Source organism: Salmo salar, chromosome 04 (genome assembly GCF_965601325.2).
Source record: "Salmo salar chromosome 04, fSalSal1, whole genome shotgun sequence".
Taxonomy (NCBI): domain Eukaryota; kingdom Metazoa; phylum Chordata; class Actinopteri; order Salmoniformes; family Salmonidae; genus Salmo; species Salmo salar.
Genome location: NC_138294.1, coordinates 7,467,574 through 7,491,738, shown reverse-complemented (window position 1 = coordinate 7,491,738; position 24,165 = coordinate 7,467,574). Strand labels below are relative to the sequence as shown.

The following is a 24,165-nucleotide window of genomic DNA, read 5'->3' as shown; positions in this document are numbered from 1 at the left end:
TCTACTGTCTAAATAAACCTCTTCATCTACTGTCTAACTAAACCTCTTCATCACCATCTACTGTCTAAATAAACCTCTTCATCTACTGTCTAACTAAACCTCTTCATCACCATCTACTGTCTAACTAATCCTCTTCATCTACTGTCTAACTAAACCTCTTCATCACCATCTACTGTCTAACTAATCCTCTTCATCTACTGTCTAACTAAACCTCTTCATCACCATCTACTGTCTAACTAAACCTCTTCATCACCATCTACTGTCTAACTAAACCTCTTCATCTACTGTCTAACTAAACCTCTTCATCACCATCTACTGTCTAACTAAACCTCTTCATCTAATGTCTAACTAAACCTCTTCATCACCATCTACTGTCTAACTAAACCTCTTCATCTACTGTCTAACTAAACCTCTTCATCACCATCTACTGTCTAACTAATCCTCTTCATCACCATCTACTGTCTAACTAAACCTCTTCATCACCATCTACTGTCTAACTAATCCTCTTCATCTACTGTCTAACTAAACCTCTTCATCTACTGTCTAACTAAACCTCTTCATCACCATCTACTGTCTAACTAAACCTCTTCATCTACTGTCTAACTAAACCTCTTCATCACCATCTACTGTCTAACTAATCCTCTTCATCTACTGTCTAACTAAACCTCTTCATCACCATCTACTGTCTAACTAATCCTCTTCATCTACTGTCTAACTAAACCTCTTCATCACCATCTACTGTCTAACTAATCCTCTTCATCTACTGTCTAACTAAACCTCTTCATCTACTGTCTAACTAAACCATAAAATAGAAGAAACTAAGTAACCATTAAGGGTCAGAGAAGAAGAAGGGAGGAGAGAGTCTTAACAGTTCAGTATTTTTAATGGTTGGAGTACAGCATGACAAAGCATAGGCGGACATCACTCATTCAGTCATTCACATACAGCAGTTAGTTAGTTATTTCCCTGATGTTTCAAAGATGCAGTTCTGGTTTAGTAGGGCATGCTTAATGAGCAGAAAGTAGGAATTCCAGCAAAATTCCAGAAACTTTATTTCCCCCAAAATTCCAAGGTTTTTCCAAAAACTCAGGTTGAAAGATTCCCAGAATCGTAATGTATTAAGCAGGGAATCTGGAATCCTTCAACTGGGATTTCTAGAAAATTAACCGGAATATTGCAAGCATAGCAGAGAGGACATAAAAACACATTTCAGCCTTCATTTTAGGATTAAAGTATAATAGAACTAGAAGCAGTATGTGAACATCAACGTTGGGTTCCATTCCACTTCAATTCCAGGCAATTCATATACTACACTGAAATTCCAATTGTAATTCCAATTCTCGTCAATGCTTTTAAATGAGGAACATTTGGAATTTGGTTTACTTTCTGAATTAACTGCAAACTGAAATTGAATTCATCACAACCCTGCTGGACAAACAGTAGTTGTGAAACTATTTTGTCTAGATTGGCTTTGGATCAGCAAACTTTTCCCCAACAGGAAATATGAATATGTAAAATAAGATATTTTTTCCCATGACAAACAGTTACTTAAACATTTAACATATAGAAATGTGCTGTATGAAATCAGGCTACATGTGAAATCAGGAAACACGTGAAATCAGGTTACACGTGAAATCAGGTCACACGTGAAATCCGGTATCACGTGAAATCAGGTTACACGTGAAATCAGGTAACACATGAAATCAGGTTACACGTGAAATCAGGTTACACGTGAAATCAGGTTACACGTGAAATCAGGTAACACATGAAATCAGGTTACACATGAAATCAGGTTACACGTGAAATCAGGTTACACGTGAAATCAGGTTACACGTGAAATCAGGTTACACGTGAAATCAGGTATGACACGAAATCAGGTAACACATGAAATCAGGTTACACGTGAAATCAGATTACACGTGAATTCATGTAACACGTGAAATCAGGTAACACATGAAATCAGGTAACACATGAAAACAGATTACACGTGAATTCATGTAACACGTGAAATCAGGTAACACATGAAATCAGGTAACACATGAAATCAGGTAACACGTGAAATCAGGTAACACGTGAAATCAGGTAACACATGAAATCAGGTAACACATGAAATCAGGTAACACGTGAAATCAGGTAACACGTGAAATCAGGTAACACGTGAAATCAGGTAACACATGAAATCAGGTAACACATGAAATCAGGTAACACATGAAATCAGGTAACACGTGAAATCAGGTAACACGTGAAATCAGGTAACACGTGAAATCAGGTAACACATGAAATCAGGTAACACGTGAAATCAGGTAACACATGAAATCAGGTAACACATGTATGTGTGTAGTGTTCAAGTTGGAAACAATCCTAATTTCTGAACAGTGAACATGCAGATTGAATGAGTTTGACAGCTCTTTCCAGAAACTAAGTGTGGATAGAAAAACTGCAACTGCCTACCAACTAGTAAGCTTACTATTCCCTATGCAGTGCACTACTTTTGACAAGGGCCCATGGGGCTCTATAGGGAACAATCAAAAGTAGTTCCCTATACTGGGAATAGGCTTCCATTGGGACACAGCCTGTAAATATAAATGGCCACCATTTTTTTACAACCACATAATGGTAGGTTTGTGTGCTAATTCAAAGTGTACACTCCCCGCGTCACCCCCCCCAACTCCCCCATTTAAAAAAGTAATACGCAGACATCAGCATTCAGCTACTAGGTTTATAAAATATCATACACAGTGATGAACCTTTATACGGTCCGTCTAGATAGTACAACTCTAAGGGAAGGGCACTATTCCCTACGTAGTGCACTACTTTTGACCCGAGCCCTATAAGCCCTTGTAGTGCACTATGGAGGGAAAAGGCCATTTGGGATATCATTTCCCTCCTTTTTTTGGTTTTGTAAACTGTTGACATTCAGAGCCCCGCCCCCTCATCTGAGGGTTGGTCATGTGACCAGACCACCTGTCACGTATTCAGAGATGTGGAGAGATAGAGAGAGAGAGAGAGAGAGAGAGAGAGAGGAAAACAGAGTATTAGTAGTTGTCAGAAATCTGTATTAGAAGTATCAAATAAAACCTTCCACTGACTGATCAGCCAGCCAAATAATAACACAATCAACATGATTGTACCTTTCAGCCAACTCTGGAGTGTGTGTGTGTACCTACATGGATCCTCCTTTTTGTAAACACACCCATTCCCTCGACATTCCTCTTTTTCACACCCCACACCAATACCATACAGAATCAATAATGAAAGCGATAACATCACAAATAAATAATACATCAAAACAAATAAATAATGAATGACAATAAATAAATTATGAATGAAAACAAAAAAATAATGGACTTTCAAATATAATAGTTACTTAAATGCTATATCAAAGCAAGCAGGTTGGCTTTGAGTGCGGAGATTGTCATTGCGTGAGGCTTCTTGCAGTTTGGTGATGATGCTACGTATGTCCAGTTTGTCCCTCGTTGTGTGGTTGCAGTACTTGCACAGCATACTGTAGGTTACTGTTAAAAAAACTTAACAGTCATTTGGGACCTGTTATGACATCACTCTTATGTCTTCCAGCGTGTCACACGTTCTCTGTGATGTCACACAGGCGCTTTGTGATGTCACAGAGGTTCCTTATTTATGATGCCACAGAGGCTCTCTATGATGTCACAGGAGATTAGACCCGTCTTGTTTCATCCATCTCATCTCTCTCTCCTTTCAATTGTGCTTCTACTGTTTTTTTTCACTACGTGGACTTGTTGCAGTTCACACATTCATTCCCCACTCAGCCTGGTGACTGACTGATTGGCTGGCAACCCTGTGTAGTGGGTCTAGAGGTCAGAATTGAAAGGTCAACCTCTTTGTTGTTATAGGGGTCAGAGTTCGTTGGTTCAGTTCAGAGGGCGGTGAGTGTGCGGAACAGCTGTGTGAGGCAGAAGACGGAAGCAGTGAGGGCAGTACACTGCTTGGCAAGAAGCTTGGTGCTGAGGTCATGACAGCTCCGCCTCCCGCTCGCCCTCTCCGCTGCCAGCACAAACTCCCGGTACGTTCTGGCCACGTCCGCCAGCCCCGCTAGTGCCTCGGCATTCCTCCGGTCGCACCGGTCGCACCCGGAGAACCACAGGCACATGCCGGCCATGCCCACCAGGGTCCTGAAGCTGTCGGAGAGGGAGAAGAGCATCTCGTCCGGGGTCTGCCCCACCCGGACCACCTTCTGACAGCCGGCCATCAGCCTCCGGGCCTCCATGTGGAGAAGACGCTTGTTTTCTGAGAAGTGGGTGGCGCAGGTCTCCCTGGGGTGCCTCCCCCCTTTCCCCCCCATCCTCCCCCCCTGCAGGAGGGTGAGAAGCTCGTCCACGTCACTCCGGATGGTCTGGAACCCTGCGGGGGGCGGTGGGAAGCGGCGGTGGCGTAGTCGGCTGATATCATCATGGAGACTTGACTGGGACAAGAAGCAGTTGGACGGGGAAAGGAGTGGGGAGAGGAGAGGGGTGAGCTCCATGGAGGAGGAGGGGGGCAGGATGGAGCGAGGAAAGGAGGGAGAGAGGAGGGGGGAGGAGGGAGGGGAGGAGGACAGGAAAGAGGAGAGAGGAGGAGAGGTCGTGAGAGGGAGGGCCAGCGCAGAGGAAGAGGGTTGGGAGGCGGGAGGAGAACTTGTCCGGCAGGAGAACTCGTATACTGTCAACTCATCGTCGAAGCTGTCACCCCCGCTGAAACAGTTGGTATAAACCAGCGGTGGCGGACACCTGCATGCCTCCAGGGGCGTCTGCACCCCCTCCAGGACCGTCTCGCACCCTGATGCCAGCACCGAGCTACACCCAAAATCAGGCTTTGCTGGGGAATAGGATTCCATGTGGGCCTGGTTGGGCTGGGTCTCACAGGTGGAGGTGAAGACCCCACAGCCTGTAGTCAGAGTGTTCAGCAGGCCTGCCTCCTCACCTGGGGGTTTACAGAAGCTGTTGCTCCCAAATGGCCGTCCTCTCATGTTATAACCAGGGAAGCTGAGCCCCGGTCCGTTCAGACTCTGTGTGGTCACCACTATAGCAGAGGGGCAGGAAACCAATGGAGCGGACATTTTGGGGCCTGATAGGGGTTCAGGGCAAGGCTCTGGCTTGGGTTCTACTCTGATGGGGGGAGGATTAGAAGAAGAGAAATTCAGACTCTGTGTGGTTACCACTAAAGCAGGGGGATAAGTAGACGACAAGGCGGCCATTTTGGAGCGTATGGATAGTGGTTCATGGTCTGGTTTGGGCTCTACGCGTATGGGCACGGGAGAGGAAGGACAGGAAGTTAATGGGGCGGGCATTTTGTGGATAGTGGGGCCTGGGGAGAGTAGTTCAGTGACTAGTTTGAGCTCCAGACAGATAGGTGCAGGAGCCATAGGAGGGGCAGTTTCCACTGTAGCAATGGGACAGGTAGGCAACTTGACAATCATTTTGGGATGATCTGGTTTGGACTCAAGAGAGATGGGTGCTAAAGGGGGAGGAAGGGAGGATCCGTAGACCATCACAACCTTCTCGACCACCTCCTTGACCTCCGAAACCGTCAACCTCGTGATTTCCGCCCCGGCCGTCTCCACAACAACCTCGCCAACCTCCGATTCTGTCAGCGTAACCTCGGAATCATCCGACTCTGCCAACGCCACCCCGGAATCTTCCAAATCCTCCACTGTCACCAATTTTGTGACATCGTCGTCCTTGGTGGTTTCGGTGGTGACCATTACCTCAGTCTTGTTGCTGGTGGTCTCCGGAGAAGGGTTCCTGTTGGGGCTTCCCACCCCAGAGAGGGTGAGGGTTTCCTGGGAGCGAGATAAATAGAGGGGCAGGTTCTGGATCTTCCCCCGTAATGTGGAGGCCGAGAGGCTTTGCCCGATGATGCCCGGTGAGCAAGGCCGGAGGAGGAAGCCTGTTGTAGGTGATATTGGAGACTCTTTGGGAATGTTAGCCATAGCTGAGTTAGTGTTAGCTGAATTAGCATTAGTCATAGCTAAGTTAGCATTACCTGTAGAATCATTGCTAGTTGTAAGGGAATACATTATAGCATTAGCTTCACTGTTAGCCGTAGCAAAATCGGCATTAGCTATAGTGTTAGCCGGAACAGATTTGATGCTATTTGTATCTTTGTGATTAGCAGTGCCTAAATCAAAATCAGAGCTAACTGTAGTCTCAGTGTTAGCCATGACAAAATGAATGTTGGCTGTAGCTGCAATGTTAGCCGTAGCAACATCAGTGTTATCAGTAACATAATTAGTGCTAACTATAGCTTCATCATTGTCAGTTTCTGCTTTCCCTTGGCTTGTCAGGTCTTGGTGACTGATAGTGAGTTTTCTATGGACTTGAGTCAAGCAGCTAATGTCCTTCTCTCCGTCTGAGTGTGTGAAGGGTTTGGGTTGAGACCCCACATTCCCATCCTTGCTATCACTCTCTCCCCTCTTTGTGTGGGGGATGGAGGGGGCTGGGAAGGGTGGCAGTGGAGAGGTGGGGGGAGGAGGAGCAGAAAGGGGAGTCACGCTCTCCTCACCACCAGCCACGCCTTGTTCACCCCCCATGTCCCTCCCATACACACCTGGATGGGAGATACTTATTTGGGGTACGAAAGAAGCTACCTGATCCTCGTCTTTCGTTAGACACAGAGGTCGTCTACTAAACTGGGACCCCCTAACAGAGGATGGATCTTCAGAAATGAGAGAAAGCTGTCTCTCCTCTCTGTCGCTCTCCCCCTCCTCCCCTGTTTCCTCCCCCCTCTGCCCCTCCTCCTCCTTAATCTCAGTCAGAAACATGTGACATGTGAATGGTCCTGCTTCTCCGCCCCCCTCCTCCTCCTCCATCTCTCCCTCCACCTCCTCCCCGTCTCCTCTCCGATCAGTGCTCTCCTTGCCGTCTGGTTCTACTCTACAGCGGACAGCCGTGATGGAGAGGGAGGCTGCCGTCACCAGGGCAGTGACCGATTTGGACTCCATCACGTCAGGCTCCGTCTCCATGGACTGCCGCCTGCTCCTGGAGCTCCTATGGAGGTTAGCCTTCGGGTTATCAGGCGCCCGTGGATCTCCCTTTGGGTTACCAGGCACACATGGCTCTCCAGGTCCCCGATGGGACCCCTCTGGGCTGGGCTTGGTGAGGATAGGCTTGGACTCGAGCTGGGACGCCTCCCCCTCGGCGTGGCTCAGAGAAGAGACAGTAGGACATGGGTTCTGGCTCTGCTCAGAGGGTTCTGGGTCCAGACTCAGCTGCTGGCTTTCATCTGAACTCTCTGTCCGGTTCTGTGCCCGGTCCGGATACTGATCAGGAATGTGATCTGGGTTCCAGTCCCTGTTCCGCTCCTGGTTTTGGTCCGGTCCAGGGTAGGAGACTGTTGAGGTGAAGTCGGTCTGCATGAAGGAACGCCGCTTCTTCGATCTTTTCCTAGAGAGCCTGGAGAACATCTCTCTCCCTCCTCCTCCTTCGTTGGTCTCTCCCTCTCTACCCTCCTCTCTTTCATGCCTCGTTCCTTCAGCCAGGCTGATTCTGATGTCACTCAGGCTCACAGTTTGCTGCGTCATTCCACTCATCATCTCGGCTGAAAAATCTGGAAAAAATGAAAACTTTATGTGACGAAAGAAATCAGAACAAACCTTACATAATTAAATGCTTTCCAGATATCTATTGACCTCAGATCATCAGGAATTAGAACCTTTCATCCATTTAATCTCATTAATCTCTCTTTATACATCACTAATTAACTGGAGAATACGCACTATACTTCTCACAGTTTTATCTAATATGACCAGTTTCAGTTCTTCAAGTAAACACTTAAAAACTAAAGCTGTTAAGTTAACACCATAACGGACCTAGTGCAATTAAGTTCATAACCCCACCAACCTCTGGACACCTAATAGGGAACTAACTCTTACACCTTACAGTACAGTAATAACCCTGACACACCTCGGGACACAGTCCCTGATGTTGGGTCTTCAGGCGAGGCAAACCGATCCCTCGCATCAAAGAACTCCTCGTCAGAACTGCTGTCCCCGAACCCTGGAGGCGGCTGGAGGATGGGCACAGGCTCCAGGGTTAGGAGCGCCCCCTGCTCTTCCTCCTCACCACCACCCTCCTCTTCCTCAGTCTCAGGGTGAGGGTGGGTGAGGCTGCGGGTGCGGGTGCTGTCAGGGGTAACATTAGGGCAGATATTGTAGTAATGCCTTGCGTCTCTCTGCTCGAATGTAAACACACAGTCCATAAGTGAGGAGGAGGAGGAACGGGGACGTCCGGATAAGGAAAATTCCTCCTGTCCAGTTCCTTCATTACTCCTCCTCATCTCTTCCCTCTTCTCCTCCTCGTCCTCATCGTCACTCGCCTCCGGAGGACTGGGGAGGTACTCCAGCATGAGAGAGAGCTCAGCATAGTTCAGGTTCTCAGAGGGGTCAACCACGGGGGTCACAGGTTCAGAGTTCATGGAGTCAGGGGTCATGGGAGAATGGTGAGTGTTGACCCAAGCTCCGTTGCCCGATCCCCTCCCTCTTCCCCCTCCTCTGCACTCTCCTCCCCCTCCTCCTCCTCTCCACTCTCCTCCTCTCCACTCTCCTCCTACCCCTCCTCTCCACTCTCCTGACACCTCTCCACCTCCTTCTCCTCTCCACTCTCCTGCCCCTCCTTGGGGTGAGGATGCACCCCCTCGTGGGTGAGGCTGGGGATGGGGGGGCTCCACTGTGAGGCGGAAGGGAGGGTGAGGGTGAGGGAGGGAGGAAGAGCAGGCGATCAGGTCATCTTCCTCCAGAGCATCCAGGGAGTCACTGGAGATGCTGGTCATGAAACGAGAGTCAGTACGACACGAGTCTGACGCCTCCTCTGATACGGACGGGTGCTCTTCTGTCGTAGCTCCCCGAACCTCCCCTCCTCCTCTCTCCTGCTCTGCTTTCCTCTCCCCTCCACCTCTCTCCTCCTCTCCTTTCCTCTCCCCTCCTCCTCTCTCCTCCTCTCCTTTCCTCTCCCATCCTCCTCTCTCCTGCTCTCCTTTCCTCTCCCCTCCACCTCTCTCCTCCTCTCCTTTCCTCTCCCCTCCACCTCTCTCCTCCTCTCCTTTCCTCTCCCCTCCACCTCTCTCCTCCTCTCCTTTCCTCTCCCATCCACCTCTCTCCTCATCTCCTTTCCTCTCCTCTCCTTCTCTTTCCTTCTTTGCGCTCTCGTCCTCTCTTTCTCTGTCGTCTTCCTGCAGTCCTCTGTTCTCTGCACCTCGTTGTTTCTCGGACTTCGCCTCTCCCCCAGTGTCTTTCTTTCTCTGGTCCCCAACTCCTCCCACCTTCTCCTCAATTCTCTCCTTCTCTCTGTTTTTTCTCAGTGGAGACATAGTTCCGTATTTCATATTTTTCTCTTGTTCTCCTTCTCCCTTCTTTTTCCTCTCCTCTCTCTCCTTCCTCTCTTTCCTCTCCTCTTTCCTCTCCTCCATAATCCGGCGTAGACCGACAGGGTCTGATGTGGTTCGCTTGTTGTTATGGGATACAAGGGAGATGAGAGTGTCCATGTCCATGTCGGAGGAATCGTCCGAGTCACTGCCACACCGCGACACATAACCTATAAACACACACACATCATGACAACATGAAACCTGTAACACATAACCTATAGAAACACACCATGACAACATTAAACCTGGAACACATTACATCATGAAAAAACAGTTCCGCAACTTGATTTTCATGATAGGTTTACTTATCTATCTGCTTACAGTATATACTGCACTATCTGACACACAGATACAACCTAGTTCTACTGTCTGACACACAGATACAACCTAGTTCTACTGTCTGACACACAGATACAACCTAGTTCTACTGTCTGACACACAGATACAACCTAGTTCTACTGTCTGAAACACAGATACAACCTAGTTCTACTGTCTGACACACAGATACAACCTAGTTCTACTGTCTGACACACAGATACAACCTAGTTCTACTGTCTGACACACAGATACAACCTAGTTCTACTGTCTGAAACACAGATACAACCTAGTTCTACTGTCTGAAACACAGATACAACCTAGTTCTACTGTCTGACACACAGATACAACCTAATTCTACTGTCTGACACACAGACACAACCTAGTTCTACTGTCTGACACACAGATACAACCTAGTTCTACTGTCTGACACACAGATACAACCTAGTTCTACTGTCTGACACACAGATACAACCTAGTTCTACTGTCTGACACACAGATACAACCTAGTTCTACTGTCTGAAACACAGATACAACCTAATTCTACTGTCTGACACACAGACACAACCTAGTTCTACTGTCTGACACACAGATACAACCTAGTTCTACTGTCTGACACACAGATACAACCTAGTTCTACTGTCTGACACACAGATACAACCTAGTTCTACTGTCTGAAACACAGATACAACCTAGTTCTACTGTCTGACACACAGATACAACCTAGTTCTACTGTCTGACACACAGATACAACCTAGTTCTACTGTCTGACACACAGACACAACCTAGTTCTACTGTCTGAAACACAGATACAACCTAGTTCTACTGTCTGACACACAGATACAACCTAGTTCTACTGTCTGACACACAGATACAACCTAGTTCTACTGTCTGACACACAGATACAACCTAGTTCTACTGTCTGACACACAGATACAACCTAGTTCTACTGTCTGACACACAGATACAACCTAGTTCTACTGTCTGACACACAGATACAACCTAGTTCTACTGTCTGACACACAGATACAACCTAGTTCTACTGTCTGACACACAGATACAACCTAATTCTACTGTCTGACACACAGACACAACCTAGTTCTACTGTCTGACACACAGATACAACCTAGTTCTACTGTCTGAAACACAGATACAACCTAGTTCTACTGTCTGACACACAGATACAACCTAGTTCTACTGTCTCCTTCTTTTCTCTTCAACTATCTAATTATTTAAACATTCTAAACTGATATTATTACATTGGCAGATGTCAACTCAACAATTCAAAATCTTTATTGAAAATACATGGCACTTTTCAATTCCTTAAATGACTGAAAGGACCCTGTCCCTGTTGTGAATAGCCTGGTAGTGGGGTGGTATCGTACCTTCCTCAGCAGAGACTTGGTGTGTGTGTGTGTTTGTGTTCGTCTGTGGTAGCATACCCTCCTCGGCGGACACACGGTGCTGCTTGGCGTCCTGTGTCCAGGGGAAGATGATGAGGCTGGGGTCCACTAGGGCACGACAGTACCCTGCCACCAGACAGGACAGTTCCTTAGCTGCTACTGACTCCAACAACAGGGTGATAGGCTGGGGAGAGGAGGAGAGGAACAAGGGACAAGAGAAGAGGAGGAGAGGATAGGAGGGGGAAGAAAGAGAGGAGGGAGGGAGAAGAGAGAGAGGGGGAGGGGAGTAGAGGAGAGCAGAGCAGAGCAGAGGAGGTCAGGGGAGAGAAGACGATGCTTCAGTGATAAAAACACGTCTTTCAGTAGTAAGAAAATAGCTTTTGGGGAAATTGGCTTTGTAGCGTGTGTCTGTGTGTGTGTGTGTGTGTGTGTGTGTGTGTGTGTGTGTGTGTGTGTGTGTGTGTGTGTGTGTGTGTGTGTGTGTGTGTGTGTGTGTGTGTGTGTGTGTCTGCTAGTGCGTGCATGCATGTCTGTGTTTGTGTATCATACCATACCTTGATGTCCTGTAGATATATCTTGACCAGACTAACACGGTCAGACTCTGGCAGCAGCTCTATGCGTGTGATACTGCTGAACTCTGTGAGTGTGGTCATGATGCTCAGTTTGTGGTTCACCACCTGACTGATACCGTACCGCGACCCCACCAACAGGGTCACCATCGACTCTCTGTCCTGGAGCTATGGAGAGAGAGAGAGAAAGAGGGGGAGAGAAGAGAGGGAGAAGAGAGGGAATGAAGTTCTCATAGACAGTTGAGGTCAGTTGAGCGTTTTTCTCGACTAGATCTGTGGGTAAGGGAGGTGCATCGTGTTAGTACTGAAGATCCATGTGGTTTCTCCCTTAGATCTCTGGGTAAGGGTGGTGCATTATGGGAGTACTGAAGATCCAGGTGCTGTGGCCACCTAATTCCCGCTCCAACAACCAGCACTTCCCAACTCAAGGTGTAACTTTGGCCTGAAAACATGGCACTCCCTGGCCACACCACCAGGGGGTGCCAAAATAGAATAATTAATAGCTCTGTCATGCCCACTGAAACCCATCATATCCTGTCAGTAGACAGAGATGAATAGAGAGGTACTGTAGCTCTGTCCTCCCCACTGAAACACATTATATCCTGTCAGTAGACAGAGATGAATAGAGAGAGAGAGAGAGAGAGACACCATGACAGGGATACGTTGGTAGAGATAAATAGCAGTAGAGATGAATACATCATGCCAGCACTGACAAAGAGAAATAGAGAGATAATATAATCCTTCAAATTGGTGCTAAGCAACTACCATCATGATATAGACAGAAATAACTAGAGATAGATAGAGCTAATCTCTCTCCTACCATCATGATATAGACAGAGACAACTAGAGATAGATAGAGCTAATCTCTCTCCTACCGTCATTATATAGACAGAGATAACTAGAGATAGATAGAGCTAATCTCTCTCCTACCATCATGATATAGACAGAGACAACTAGAGATAGAAGGAGCTAATCTCCTACCATCATGATATAGACAGAGATAACTAGACAGCGGTAATCTCTCCTCTACCATCATGGCAGAGTTACAGAGACAACCAGATAGAGGTAATCTCTCTCCTACCATCGTGGTAGAGATACAGAGACAACTAGATAGAGGTAATCTCTCTCCTACCATCATGGTAGAGAACCAGAGATAACTAGATAGAGGTAATCTCTCTCCTACCATCATGGTAGAGATACAGAGATAACTAGATAGAGGTAATCTCTCCACTACCATCATGTCAGAGATACAGAGATAACTAGATAGAGGTAATCTCTCCACTACCATCATGGCAGAGATAGAGATAACTAGATAGAGGTAATCTCTCCTACCATCATGGTGGCGCTGAAGGACTTCCCGCCAAAGGACTTGAGGTCACACAGCTCCTCCAGGTAGTTAATCTTCGCCTGATTGGCCGACAGCACCTTCTGCTTTGGCTCCTGTGATTGGCTCTTCTTCATGTGATAGCCAATGGCCTTTCTCAGATCCTTCTCCCTCATGTTCCTCAGGAGGGTTGAAGAGATAAAGTTCTCAATGCCCCAACTTTTCCTGTAGAGAAGATAGAGGGAATATGATCAGCTGTAATGTTCAGTTCTAATAGAGGGAATATGATCAGCTGTAATGTTGTGTTCTAATAGAGGGAATATGATCAGCTGTAATGTTCTGTTCTAGTAGAGGGAATATGATCAGCTGTAATGTTGTGTTCTAATAGAGGGAATATGATCAGCTGTAATGTTGTGTTCTAATAGAGGGAATATGATCAGCTGTAATGTTGTGTTCTAATAGAGGGAATATGATCAGCTGTAATGTTGTGTTCTAATAGAGGGAATATGATCAGCTGTAATGTTGTGTTCTAATAGAGGGAATATGATCAGCTGTAATGTTGTGTTCTAATAGAGGGAATATGATCAGCTGTAATGTTGTGTTCTAATAGAGGGAATATGATCAGCTGTAATGTTGTGTTCTAGTAGAGGGAATATGATCAGCTGTAATGTTGTGTTCTAATAGAGGGAATATGATCAGCTGTAATGTTCAGTTCTAATAGAGGGAATATGATCAGCTGTAATGTTGTGTTCTAATAGAGGGAATATGATCAGCTGTAATGTTCTGTTCTAGTAGAGGGAATATGATCAGCTGTAATGTTGTGTTCTAATAGAGGGAATATGATCAGCTGTAATGTTGTGTTCTAATAGAGGGAATATGATCAGCTGTAATGTTGTGTTCTAGTAGAGGGAATATGATCAGCTGTAATGTTGTGTTCTAATAGAGGGAATATGATCAGCTGTAATGTTGTGTTCTAATAGAGGGAATATGATCAGCTGTAATGTTGTGTTCTAATAGAGGGAATATGATCAGCTGTAATGTTGTGTTCTAATAGAGGGAATATGATCAGCTGTAATGTTCTGTTCTAGTAGAGGGAATATGATCAGCTGTAATGTTCTGTTCTAGTAGTGGGAATATGATCAGCTGTAATGTTGTGTTCTAATAGAGGGAATATGATCAGCTGTAATGTTGTGTTCTAGTAGAGGGAATATGATCAGCTGTAATGTTCTGTTCTAGTAGAGGGAATATGATCAGCTGTAATGTTGTGTTCTAATAGAGGGAATATGATCAGCTGTAATGTTGTGTTCTAATAGAGGGAATATGATCAGCTGTAATGTTGTGTTCTAATAGAGGGAATATGATCAGCTGTAATGTTGTGTTCTAGTAGAGGGAATATGATCAGCTGTAATGTTCTGTTCTAGTAGAGGGAATATGATCAACTGTAATGTTGTGTTCTAATAGAGGGAATATGATCAGCTGTAATGTTGTGTTCTAATAGAGGGAATATGATCAGCTGTAATGTTGTGTTCTAATAGAGGGAATATGATCAGCTGTAATGTTGTGTTCTAATAGAGGGAATATGATCAGCTGTAATGTTGTGTTCTAATAGAGGGAATATGATCAGCTGTAATGTTGTGTTCTAATAGAGGGAATATGATCAGCTGTAATGTTGTGTTCTAGTAGAGGGAATATGATCAGCTGTAATGTTCTGTTCTAGTAGAGGGAATATGATCAGCTGTAATGTTGTGTTCTAATAGAGGGAATATGATCAGCTGTAATGTTGTGTTCTAATAGAGGGAATATGATCAGCTGTAATGTTGTGTTCTAATAGAGGGAATATGATCAGCTGTAATGTTGTGTTCTAATAGAGGGAATATGATCAGCTGTAATGTTGTGTTCTAATAGAGGGAATATGATCAGCTGTAATGTTGTGTTCTAATAGAGGGAATATGATCAGCTGTAATGTTGTGTTCTAATAGAGGGAATATGACCAGCGGGACGTGAGGGACGTACGTGATGATCTTGAGTTTGGTCCGAGGTGACTGTCCACAGCTGGCTAGTCTCTCCTGTATGTGCAGGGCTGCCAGACGCAGGGCCGTGTTGCAACGCATCTCCACCGCAAAACGCTCCTGTAGCACATCATTTATACCCTACACACACACACACACACACACACACACACACACACACACACACACACACACACACACAGTGATGTTACACACACAAACAAACACACACACACGGTGATGTTACACACACAAACACACAAACACACAGTGATGTTACACACATACACACACAGACACACACACACGGTGATGTTACACACACAAACACACACACACACAAACACACAGTGATGTTACACACACACACACACACACACACACACACACACACAAACGGTGATGTTACAAACACACACAAACAGACACACACACACAGTTAGTGATGTTACACACACGTACTCACATATATTCACATCCATGTTATGCAACCTCCACTCCTCACTCACACACACACACACACACACACACACACACACACACACACACACACACACACACACACACACACACACACACACACACACACACACACACACACACACACACACACACACACACACACACACACACACACACCTGCAGGTAGAGGTACTGGAAGGCAGTGGGGTCGTCTTGTAACAGGTGCTCAGGTTCTCTGGGTATAAAACACACTCTGAACAGACACCTGTAGTCATGGACTTCCTTCTGATGAACCACCTGGAGATGGACAGAGGGAGGGGGGGGGCGGGGTTGGATACAGGGGCGTGTGAGTATAACGGATGTATCCTGTCCTCTTTATGGAGTAACAGTAGTTTAGTGATGCTATCCTTTGCGCGTGTGTATGTGTGTGTGTGTGTGTGTGTGTGTGTGTGTGTGTGTGTGTGTGTGTGTGTGTGTGTGTGTGTGTGTGTGTACCTGTTGTATCCTCTCCTCTTCATGTAGTAACAGTAGTTTACTGATGCTATACTTCTGTTCCAGAACCAGAGAGAAGTGTTCGATACGAGACAGAGACAGTTTCTCCTTCAGGGTCATCACTATGTCCTGGGAGGAACCAGAGAGAACAGGAGACAGGGTCATCACTATGTCCTGGGAGGAACCAGAGAGAACAGGAGACAGGGTCATCACTATGTCCTGGGAGGAACCAGAGAGAACAGGAGACAGGGTCATCACTATGTCCTGGGAGGAACCAGAGAGAACAGGAGACAGGGTCATCACTATGTCCTGGGAGGAACCAGAGAGAACAGGAGACAGGGTCATCACTATGTCCTGGGAGGAACCAGAGAGAACAGGAGACAGGGTCATCACTATGTCCTGGGAGGAACCAGAGAGAACAGGAGACAGGGTCATCACTATGTCCTGGGAGGAACCAGAGAGAACAGGAGACAGGGTCATCACTATGTCCTGGGAGGAACCAGAGAGAACAGGAGACAGGGTCATCACTATGTCCTGGGAGGAACCAGAGAGAACAGGAGACAGGGTCATCACTATGTCCTGGGAGGAACCAGAGAGAACAGGAGACAGGGTCATCACTATGTCCTGGGAGGAACCAGAGAGAACAGGAGACAGGGTCATCACTATGTCCTGGGAGGAACCAGAGAGAACAGGAGACAAGACACTGATTTGTTAGGCCAGTTAAACTATATGGTTGAGGTCAATTGGGATTTCAGTTGACTTGCTGAATGGACTACATTGAAAGGTCTGTAGAATAGGGTGCAACAGTACACAGTATGTACACAGTCAGTCAGTAAGTCTATTGTCTGAGCCAGGACGGCCTGTAGAGGAGGAGTCTATTGTCTGAGCCAGGACAGCCTGTAGAGGAGGAGTCTATTGTCTGAGCCAGGACGGCCTGTAGAGGGGGAGTCTATTGTCTGAGCCAGGACAGCCTGTAGAGGAGGAGTCTATTGTCTGAGCCAGGACGGCCTGTAGAGGAGGAGTCTATTGTCTGAGCCAGAACGGCCCATGGAGGAGTCTATTGTCTGAGCCAGGACAGCCTGTAGAGGAGGAGTCTATTGTCTGAGCCAGGACAGCCTGTAGAGGAGGAGTCTATTGTCTGAGCCAGGACGGCCTGTAGAGGGGGAGTCTATTGTCTGAGCCAGGACGACCCGTAGAGGAGGAGTCTATTGTCTGAGCCAGGACGACCCGTAGAGGAGTCTATTGTCTTAGCCAGGACGGCCTGTAGAGGAGGAGTCTATTGTCTGAGCCAGGACAGCCTGTAGAGGAGGAGTCTATTGTCTGAGCCAGGACAGCCTGTAGAGGAGGAGGAGTCTATTGTCTGAGCCAGGACGGCCTGTAGAGGAGGAGGAGTCTATTGTCTGAGCCAGGACGGCCTGTAGAGGAGGAGTCTATATGTTTCTGTAGCATGAGGCAGCTTGATGTTCATGTTCACCCCTGGACAGGACACTAATTGACAGTATTTTTAAATAGTTTTTTCTCATTTAACTAGGCAAGTTAGTTATGAACAAATTCTTTTTTACAACGACGGCCTACCGGGGAACACTGGGTTAACTGCCTTGTTCAGGGGCAGAACAACAGAGTTTTATTTTGTGAACTCGGGTATTCGATCTAGCAACCTTTCGGTTACTGGCCCAACGCGCCCCAGTATAGTTCCTTAACAAATCAAATCAAATTTTATTGGTCACATACACAAATTTAGGAGATGTTATTTCGGGTGTAGTGAAATGCTTGTGTTCATAGCTCCAACAGTGCCGTGGTATATAACAATTCACAACTATACACACAAATCTAAAAGTAAAATAATGGAATTAAGAAATGTATAAATAAATATTTGGTTGAATATGGTGTCGAAGCAGTGTGGTATCATATAGTAAAATAAAGTTATCTTAACAAGGGTGTTGGGCCTTGGTCTGTCTATTATATTAGTAGTATCATCAGGATTCTACTTATAATATGATACTGTAGTATGTGTATGATATAGTTACCTTGACAGTGGTGTTGGGTTCAAACTTGAAGGCCTTGGTCTGTCCGTTCTCCAGATACACCTTTAGAACGTTGGGGAGGAAGAGCAGCGAGTTGCCCTGGAAACCAGAATAATCAGGAAATAAGGGTGTGTTATTATTAGCTAAATACTTTACTGATATCAGATAAATATTAGAGAAGGGGACAAATAAGTGTTTTGAAAGGTAAGCTACCTGAGCTTGTGGTGATGACAGCTCAGCTAACATTAAACACTCTGAATGACTCCCAAATGGCACTCAATAATGGTTCTTCTAAGTTCTTCTAAGTTCTTGGAACAACCTTAGGGTTCTTGGCACTGAAAATTGCCCCCAAAAAGGTTCTTCCAAGAACCCCATAGGAGGTGGGGTTCATCGAGGAACCTCGTTAGTTGGTGGGGGTTCTTGCAGGAACCTAACTGCCCAACTGAAACGTTTGGATTTGAATTTGAAAGGACAGCATGTGTAGGAACTTAATTGAACAATGTAAAGATCTCCTCAATTTAAGGTATTGATATTGTTTTATGTTTTCATATTTGTTTACCTCATTTTTGGATCATAATAAACACTAAAAACTAAAATATTGTGTTATTGTTGTGCGTATTATTATTAATAATAATAGTATTTTGTTGTTGTTGTTGAGGATCCATTAAAAGGGGTTATATGAAGAACCCCTAAAGGACGCTCCAGGAACCTTTACGTTTTAGAGTGGATGTCTGCCTCTCTCTCTGTCTCTCAATTTCTATTTCACATTAAGGGCTTTATTGGCATGGCAAACATATGTTTACATAGCCAAAGCAAGTGCAATAAATAATAAACAACAAAAAATGAACCGTAAACATTACACTTACAAAAGTTCCAGAAGAATAAAGACATGCATCATTTGGTGTTTTACGTTGTACATTTTAGCAGAATTCTGCATGCAGAGTGTCAATATGGTGTTTGTCCCATTTTGTGAATTCTTGTTTGGTGAGCGGACCCCAGAGCTCACAACCATAAAGGACAAAGGGTTCTATAACTGATTCAAGTATTTTTAGCAAGATCCTTGGTATGTTGAATTTTATGTTCCTGTTGATGGCATAGTAGGCACTTCTTGCCTTGTCTCTCAGATCGTTCACAGCTTTGAAGAAGTTACCTGTGGTGCTGATGTTTAGGCCGAGATATGTACAGTTGAAGTCGGAAATTTACATACACTTAGGTTGGAGTCATTAAAACTCATTTTTCAACCACTCCACAAATTTCTTGTTAAACAAACTATAGTTTTGGCAAGTTGGTTAGGACATCTACTTTGTGCGCACGACACAAGTCATTTTCCCAACAATTGAGAAACTTAAAATTCACTGTATCACAATTCCAGTGGGTCAGACATTTACAAACACTAAGTAGACTGTGCCTTTAAACAGCCTGAAAAATTCCAGAAAATTATGTCATGGCTTTAGAAGCTTCTGATAGGTTAATTGACATCATTTGAGTCAATTGGAGGTTTACCTGTGGATGTATTCCAAGGCCTTCAAACTCAGTGCCTCTTTGCTTGACATCATGGGAAAATCAAAACAAATCAGCCAAGACCTAAAAAAAAAAAATGTGTAGACCTCCACAAGTCTGGTTCATCCATGGGAGCAATTTCCAAACGCCTCAAGGTACCACGTTAATGTGTAGCAACAATAGTAAGCAAGTTTAACCTCTCTGGGGCAGGCGGGACGAATTCGTCCCACCTACGTAACAGCCAGTTGAATCCTGTGGCGCGATTTTCAAAACCTTTGAAATGCTATTACTTCAATTTCTCAAACATATGACTATTTTACAGCTATTTAAAGACAAGACTCTCGTTAATCTAACCACACTGTCCGATTTCAAAAAGGCTTTACAATGAAAGCAAAACATTAGATTGTCAGCAGAGTACCAAGCCAGAAATAATCAGACACCCATTTTTCAAGCTAGCATATAATGTCACAAAAACCCAGAAGACAGCTAAATGCAGGACTAACCTTTGATGATCTTCATCAGATGACAACCCTAGGACATTATGTTATACAATACATGCATGTTTTGTTCAATCAAGTTCATATTTATATCAAAAACCAGCTTTTTACATTAGCATGTGACATTCAGAACTAGCATACCACCCGCAAACTTCCGGCGAATTCACTAACAATTTACTAAATTACTCACGATAAACGTTCACAAAAAGCATAACAATTATTTTAAGAATTATAGATACAGAACTCCTCTATGCACTCGATATGTCCGATTTTAAAATAGCTTTTTGGTGAAAGCACATTTTGCAATATTCTAAGTACATAGCCCAGCCATCACGGGCTAGCTATTTAGACACCCGGCAAGTTTAGCACTCACCAATATCAGATTTACTATTACAAAAGTTTGATTACCTTTTGTTGTCTTCGTCAGAATGCACTCCCAGGACTGCTACTTCAATAACAAATGTTGGTTTGGTCCAAAATAATCCATCGTTATATCCGAATAGCGGCGTTTTGTTCGTGCGTCCCAGACACTATCCGAAATGGTAAATCAGGGTCGTGCGCATGGCGCAATTCGTGACAAAAAAAATCTAAATATTTCATTACCGTACTTCAAAGCATGTCAACCGCTGTTTAAAATCCATTTTTATGCCATTTTTCTCGTAAAAAAGCGATAATATTCTGACCGGGAATGTCCATTTAGCTAAACAGAGGAAAGAAAACAAAGCTTTCGGTCGACGCGGGCACGAGCCTGAGTCTCACAGTACTGTAACCAGCCACTACCCAAACGCGCTACTTTGTTTCAGCCAGAGCCTGCAAAGCCACAATTCAGCATTTTGCCGCCTTCTGAGAACCTATGGCAGCCGTAGGAAGTGTCACGGGACAGCTAAGATCCTCACTCTTCAATAAACAGAGACAAGAAGAACGACACCTTGTCAGACAGGCCACTTCCTGCATGAAATCTTCTCAGGTTTTTGCCTGCCATATGAGTTCTGTTATACTCACAGACACCATTCAAACAGTTTTAGAAACTTTAGGGTGTTTTCTATCCAAAGCCAATAGTTATATGCATATTCTAGTTACTGGGCAGGAGTAGTAACCAGATTAAATCGGGTACGTTTTTTTATCCAGCCGTGTCAATACTGCCCCCTAGCCCTAACAGGATAAACACCGTGGGACCACGCAGCCGTCATACCGCTCAGGGAGGAGACGCGTTCTGTCTCCTAGAGATGAACGTACTTTGGTGCGAAAAGTGCAAATCAATCCCAGAACAACAGCAAAGGACTTTGTGAAGATGCTGGAGGAAACAGGTACAAAAGTATCTATATCCACAGTAAAACGAGTCCTATATCGACATAATCTGAAAGGCTGCTCAGCAAGGAAGAAGCCAGTGCTCCAAAACCTCCATAAAAAAAGCCAGACTACGGTTTGAAACTGCAGATGGGGACAAAGATCGTACTTCTTGGAGAAATGTCTTCTGGTCTGATGAAACAAAAATAGAACTGTTTGGCCATAATGACCATCTTTTTGTTTGGAGGAAAAAGGGGGAGGCTTGCAAGCCGAAGAACACCATCCCAACCTTGAATCACGGGGGTGACAGCATCATGTTGTGTGGGTGCTTTGCTGCAGGAAGGACTGATGCAATTCACAAAATAGATGGCATCATGAGGATTGAAAATTATGTGGATATATTGAAGCAACATCTCAAGACATCAGTCAGGAAGTGGGTCTTCCAAATGGACAATGACCCCTTTCATTTTCTCGCTTTCTCTCTCTCCCTCCAACCCTTTCTCTCTCACTCTCTCTCTGTCTCCACCCCTCTCGTTCCGCTCCCTCCCTTCACCCTTCTCTCTCTCCACTCCACCCAACGTTGTGGCAAAATGGCTTAAGGACAAGAAAGTCCTGAGCTCAATCCTATAGAAAATTTGTGGGCAGAGCTGAAAAAGCATGTGCGAGCAAGGAGACCTACAAACCTGACTCACTTACACCGTTACACCAGCTCTGTCGGGAGGAATGGGCCGAAATTCACCCAACTTATTGTTGATAATGATAATGATAATGCATAGGATTTTCCCAAGGTTTCTGTTGACGCATATCCCACTGTCTCTCTCTCTCTCTGTCTGTCTCTCTCTGTCTATCTGTCTCTGTCTCTCTCAATTCAATGTAAGTGATTTATTGGCATGGGAAACGTACAGTTGAAGTCGAAAGTTTACATACACCTTAGTTAAACACATTTAAACTCAGTTTTCACAATTCCTGACATTTAATCCTAGTAAGAATTCCTTGTTTTAGGTCAGTTAGGATCAACACTTTACTTTAAGAATGTGAAATGTCAGAATAATAGCAGAGAGAATAATTTATTTCAGCTTTTATTTCTTTCATCACATTCCCAGTGGGTCAAAAGTTTACATACACGCAATTTGTATTTGGTAGCATTGCCTTTAAATTGTTTAACTTGGGCCAAACGTTTCGGGTAGCCTTCCACAACAAGTTGGGTGAATTTTGGCCCATTCCTCCTGACAGAGCTGATGTAACTGAGTCAGGTTTGTAGGCCTCCTTGCTCCCACATGCTTTTTCAGTTCTGCCCACAAATTTTCAATAGGATTGAGGTCAGGGCTTTGTGATGGCCCCTCCAATACCTTGACTTTGATGTCCTTAAGCCATTTGCCACAACTTTGGAAGCATACTTGGGGTCATTGTCCATTTGGAAGACCCATTTGCGACCAAGCTTTAACTTCCTGACTGATGTCTTGAGATGTTGCTTCAATATATCCACATAATTTTCAATCCTCATGATGCCATCTATTTTGTGAAGCGCACCAGTCCCACCTACAGCAAAGCACCCTCACAACATGATACTGCCACCCCTGTGCTTCAAGGTTGGGATGGTGATCTTCGGCTTGCAAGCCTCCTCCTGTTTCCTCCAAACATAAGGATTGTCGTTATGGCCAAACAGTTACATTTTTGTTTCATCAGACCAGAGGACATTTTTCGAAGAAGTATGATCTTTGTCCCCATGTGCAGTTTCAAACCGTAGTCTGGCTTTTTTATGGCTGTTTTGGAGCACTGGCTTCTTCCTCGCTGAGTGGCCTTTCAGGTTATTTTGATATAGGACTCGTTTTACTGTGGATATAGTTGCTTTTGTACCTGTTTCCTCCAGCATCTTCACAAGGTCCTTTGCACTGAGTTTCAAGGTAGGCCTTGAAATACACCCACAGGTACACCTCCAATTGACTCAAATTATGTCAATTAGCCTATGAGAAGCTTCTAAAGCCATGACATAATTTTCTGGAATTTTCCAAGCTGTTTAAAGGCACAGTAAACTTAGTGTATGTTGACTTCTTACCCACTGGAATTGTGATACAGTGAATTATAAGTGAAATAATCTGTCTGTAAACAATTGTTGGAAAAATTGCTTGTGTCATGCACAAGGTAGATGTCCTAACCGACTTGCCAAAACTATAGTTTGTTAACAAGAAATTTGTGGAGTGGTTGAAAAAACAGTTTTAATGACTCCAACCTAAGTGTATGTAAACTTCCGACTTCAACTGTATGTTAACATTGCCTAAGCAAGTGAAATAGATAATAAATAAAAGTGAAATTAACAACAAAAAATTAACAGTAAACATTAAACTTACAAAATTCCAAAAGAATAAGACATTTCAAATGTCATATTGTCTATAAACAATGTTGTAATGATGTGCAAACAGTCAAATAGTTAAAAATAAATAAACATAAATATAGGTTATCTTTCTCTCTCTCTCTCTATATATATATATATATTGCCTCTCTGTCTTTCTCCATCTGTCTCTCTGTCTATTATACTGTGTTTTTCATGTTCCTCCTCTCACCCCCTCTCTCCCACTCTCTCCTCTTCCTCCCCCCTTTCAATACATTATTCTTCTGTAATCACAGCTGTTCTGAAGGGAATCAGACTGGCATTGATCCAACCACTCAATCTCTTCCTGTTGTTCTCGCTCTCTCGCTCCACCTCCCCTCTCATCTCTCTTTCATTCTCCCTCCACCTCTCTCTCTCGCTTTCTCTCTCTCCCTCCAACTCTCTCTCTCTCTCTCTCTCTCTCTCCTCTCTCTCTCTCTCTCTCTCTCTCTCTCTCTCTCTCTCTCTCTCTCTCTCCTCTCCTCTCTCTCTCTCTCTCTCTCTCTCTCTCTCTCTCTCTCTCTCTCTCTCTCTCTCT

At 44.7% G+C, this 24,165-nt stretch overlaps 1 protein-coding gene across 1 annotated transcript in view; it reads right to left on the bottom strand.

Moving 5' to 3' along the window:
- Positions 1–864: 864 nt before the first annotated feature.
- LOC123744179 (uncharacterized) overlaps positions 865–24,165 on the bottom strand; it is a 49,349-nt gene continuing 26,048 nt past the window's right edge. Inside the window, exons 7-15 of the mRNA XM_082974037.1 lie at positions 17,979–18,074; positions 15,955–16,080; positions 15,637–15,756; positions 15,002–15,138; positions 12,997–13,213; positions 11,650–11,832; positions 11,135–11,279; positions 7,919–9,544; positions 865–7,562 (exon numbers count right to left, since the gene is read on the bottom strand). Of these exons, the coding sequence (XP_082830163.1) occupies positions 3,895–7,562; positions 7,919–9,544; positions 11,135–11,279; positions 11,650–11,832; positions 12,997–13,213; positions 15,002–15,138; positions 15,637–15,756; positions 15,955–16,080; positions 17,979–18,074 (6,318 nt within the window). The 3' untranslated portion in view covers positions 865–3,894. The remainder of the gene's footprint in view (positions 7,563–7,918; positions 9,545–11,134; positions 11,280–11,649; positions 11,833–12,996; positions 13,214–15,001; positions 15,139–15,636; positions 15,757–15,954; positions 16,081–17,978; positions 18,075–24,165) is intronic.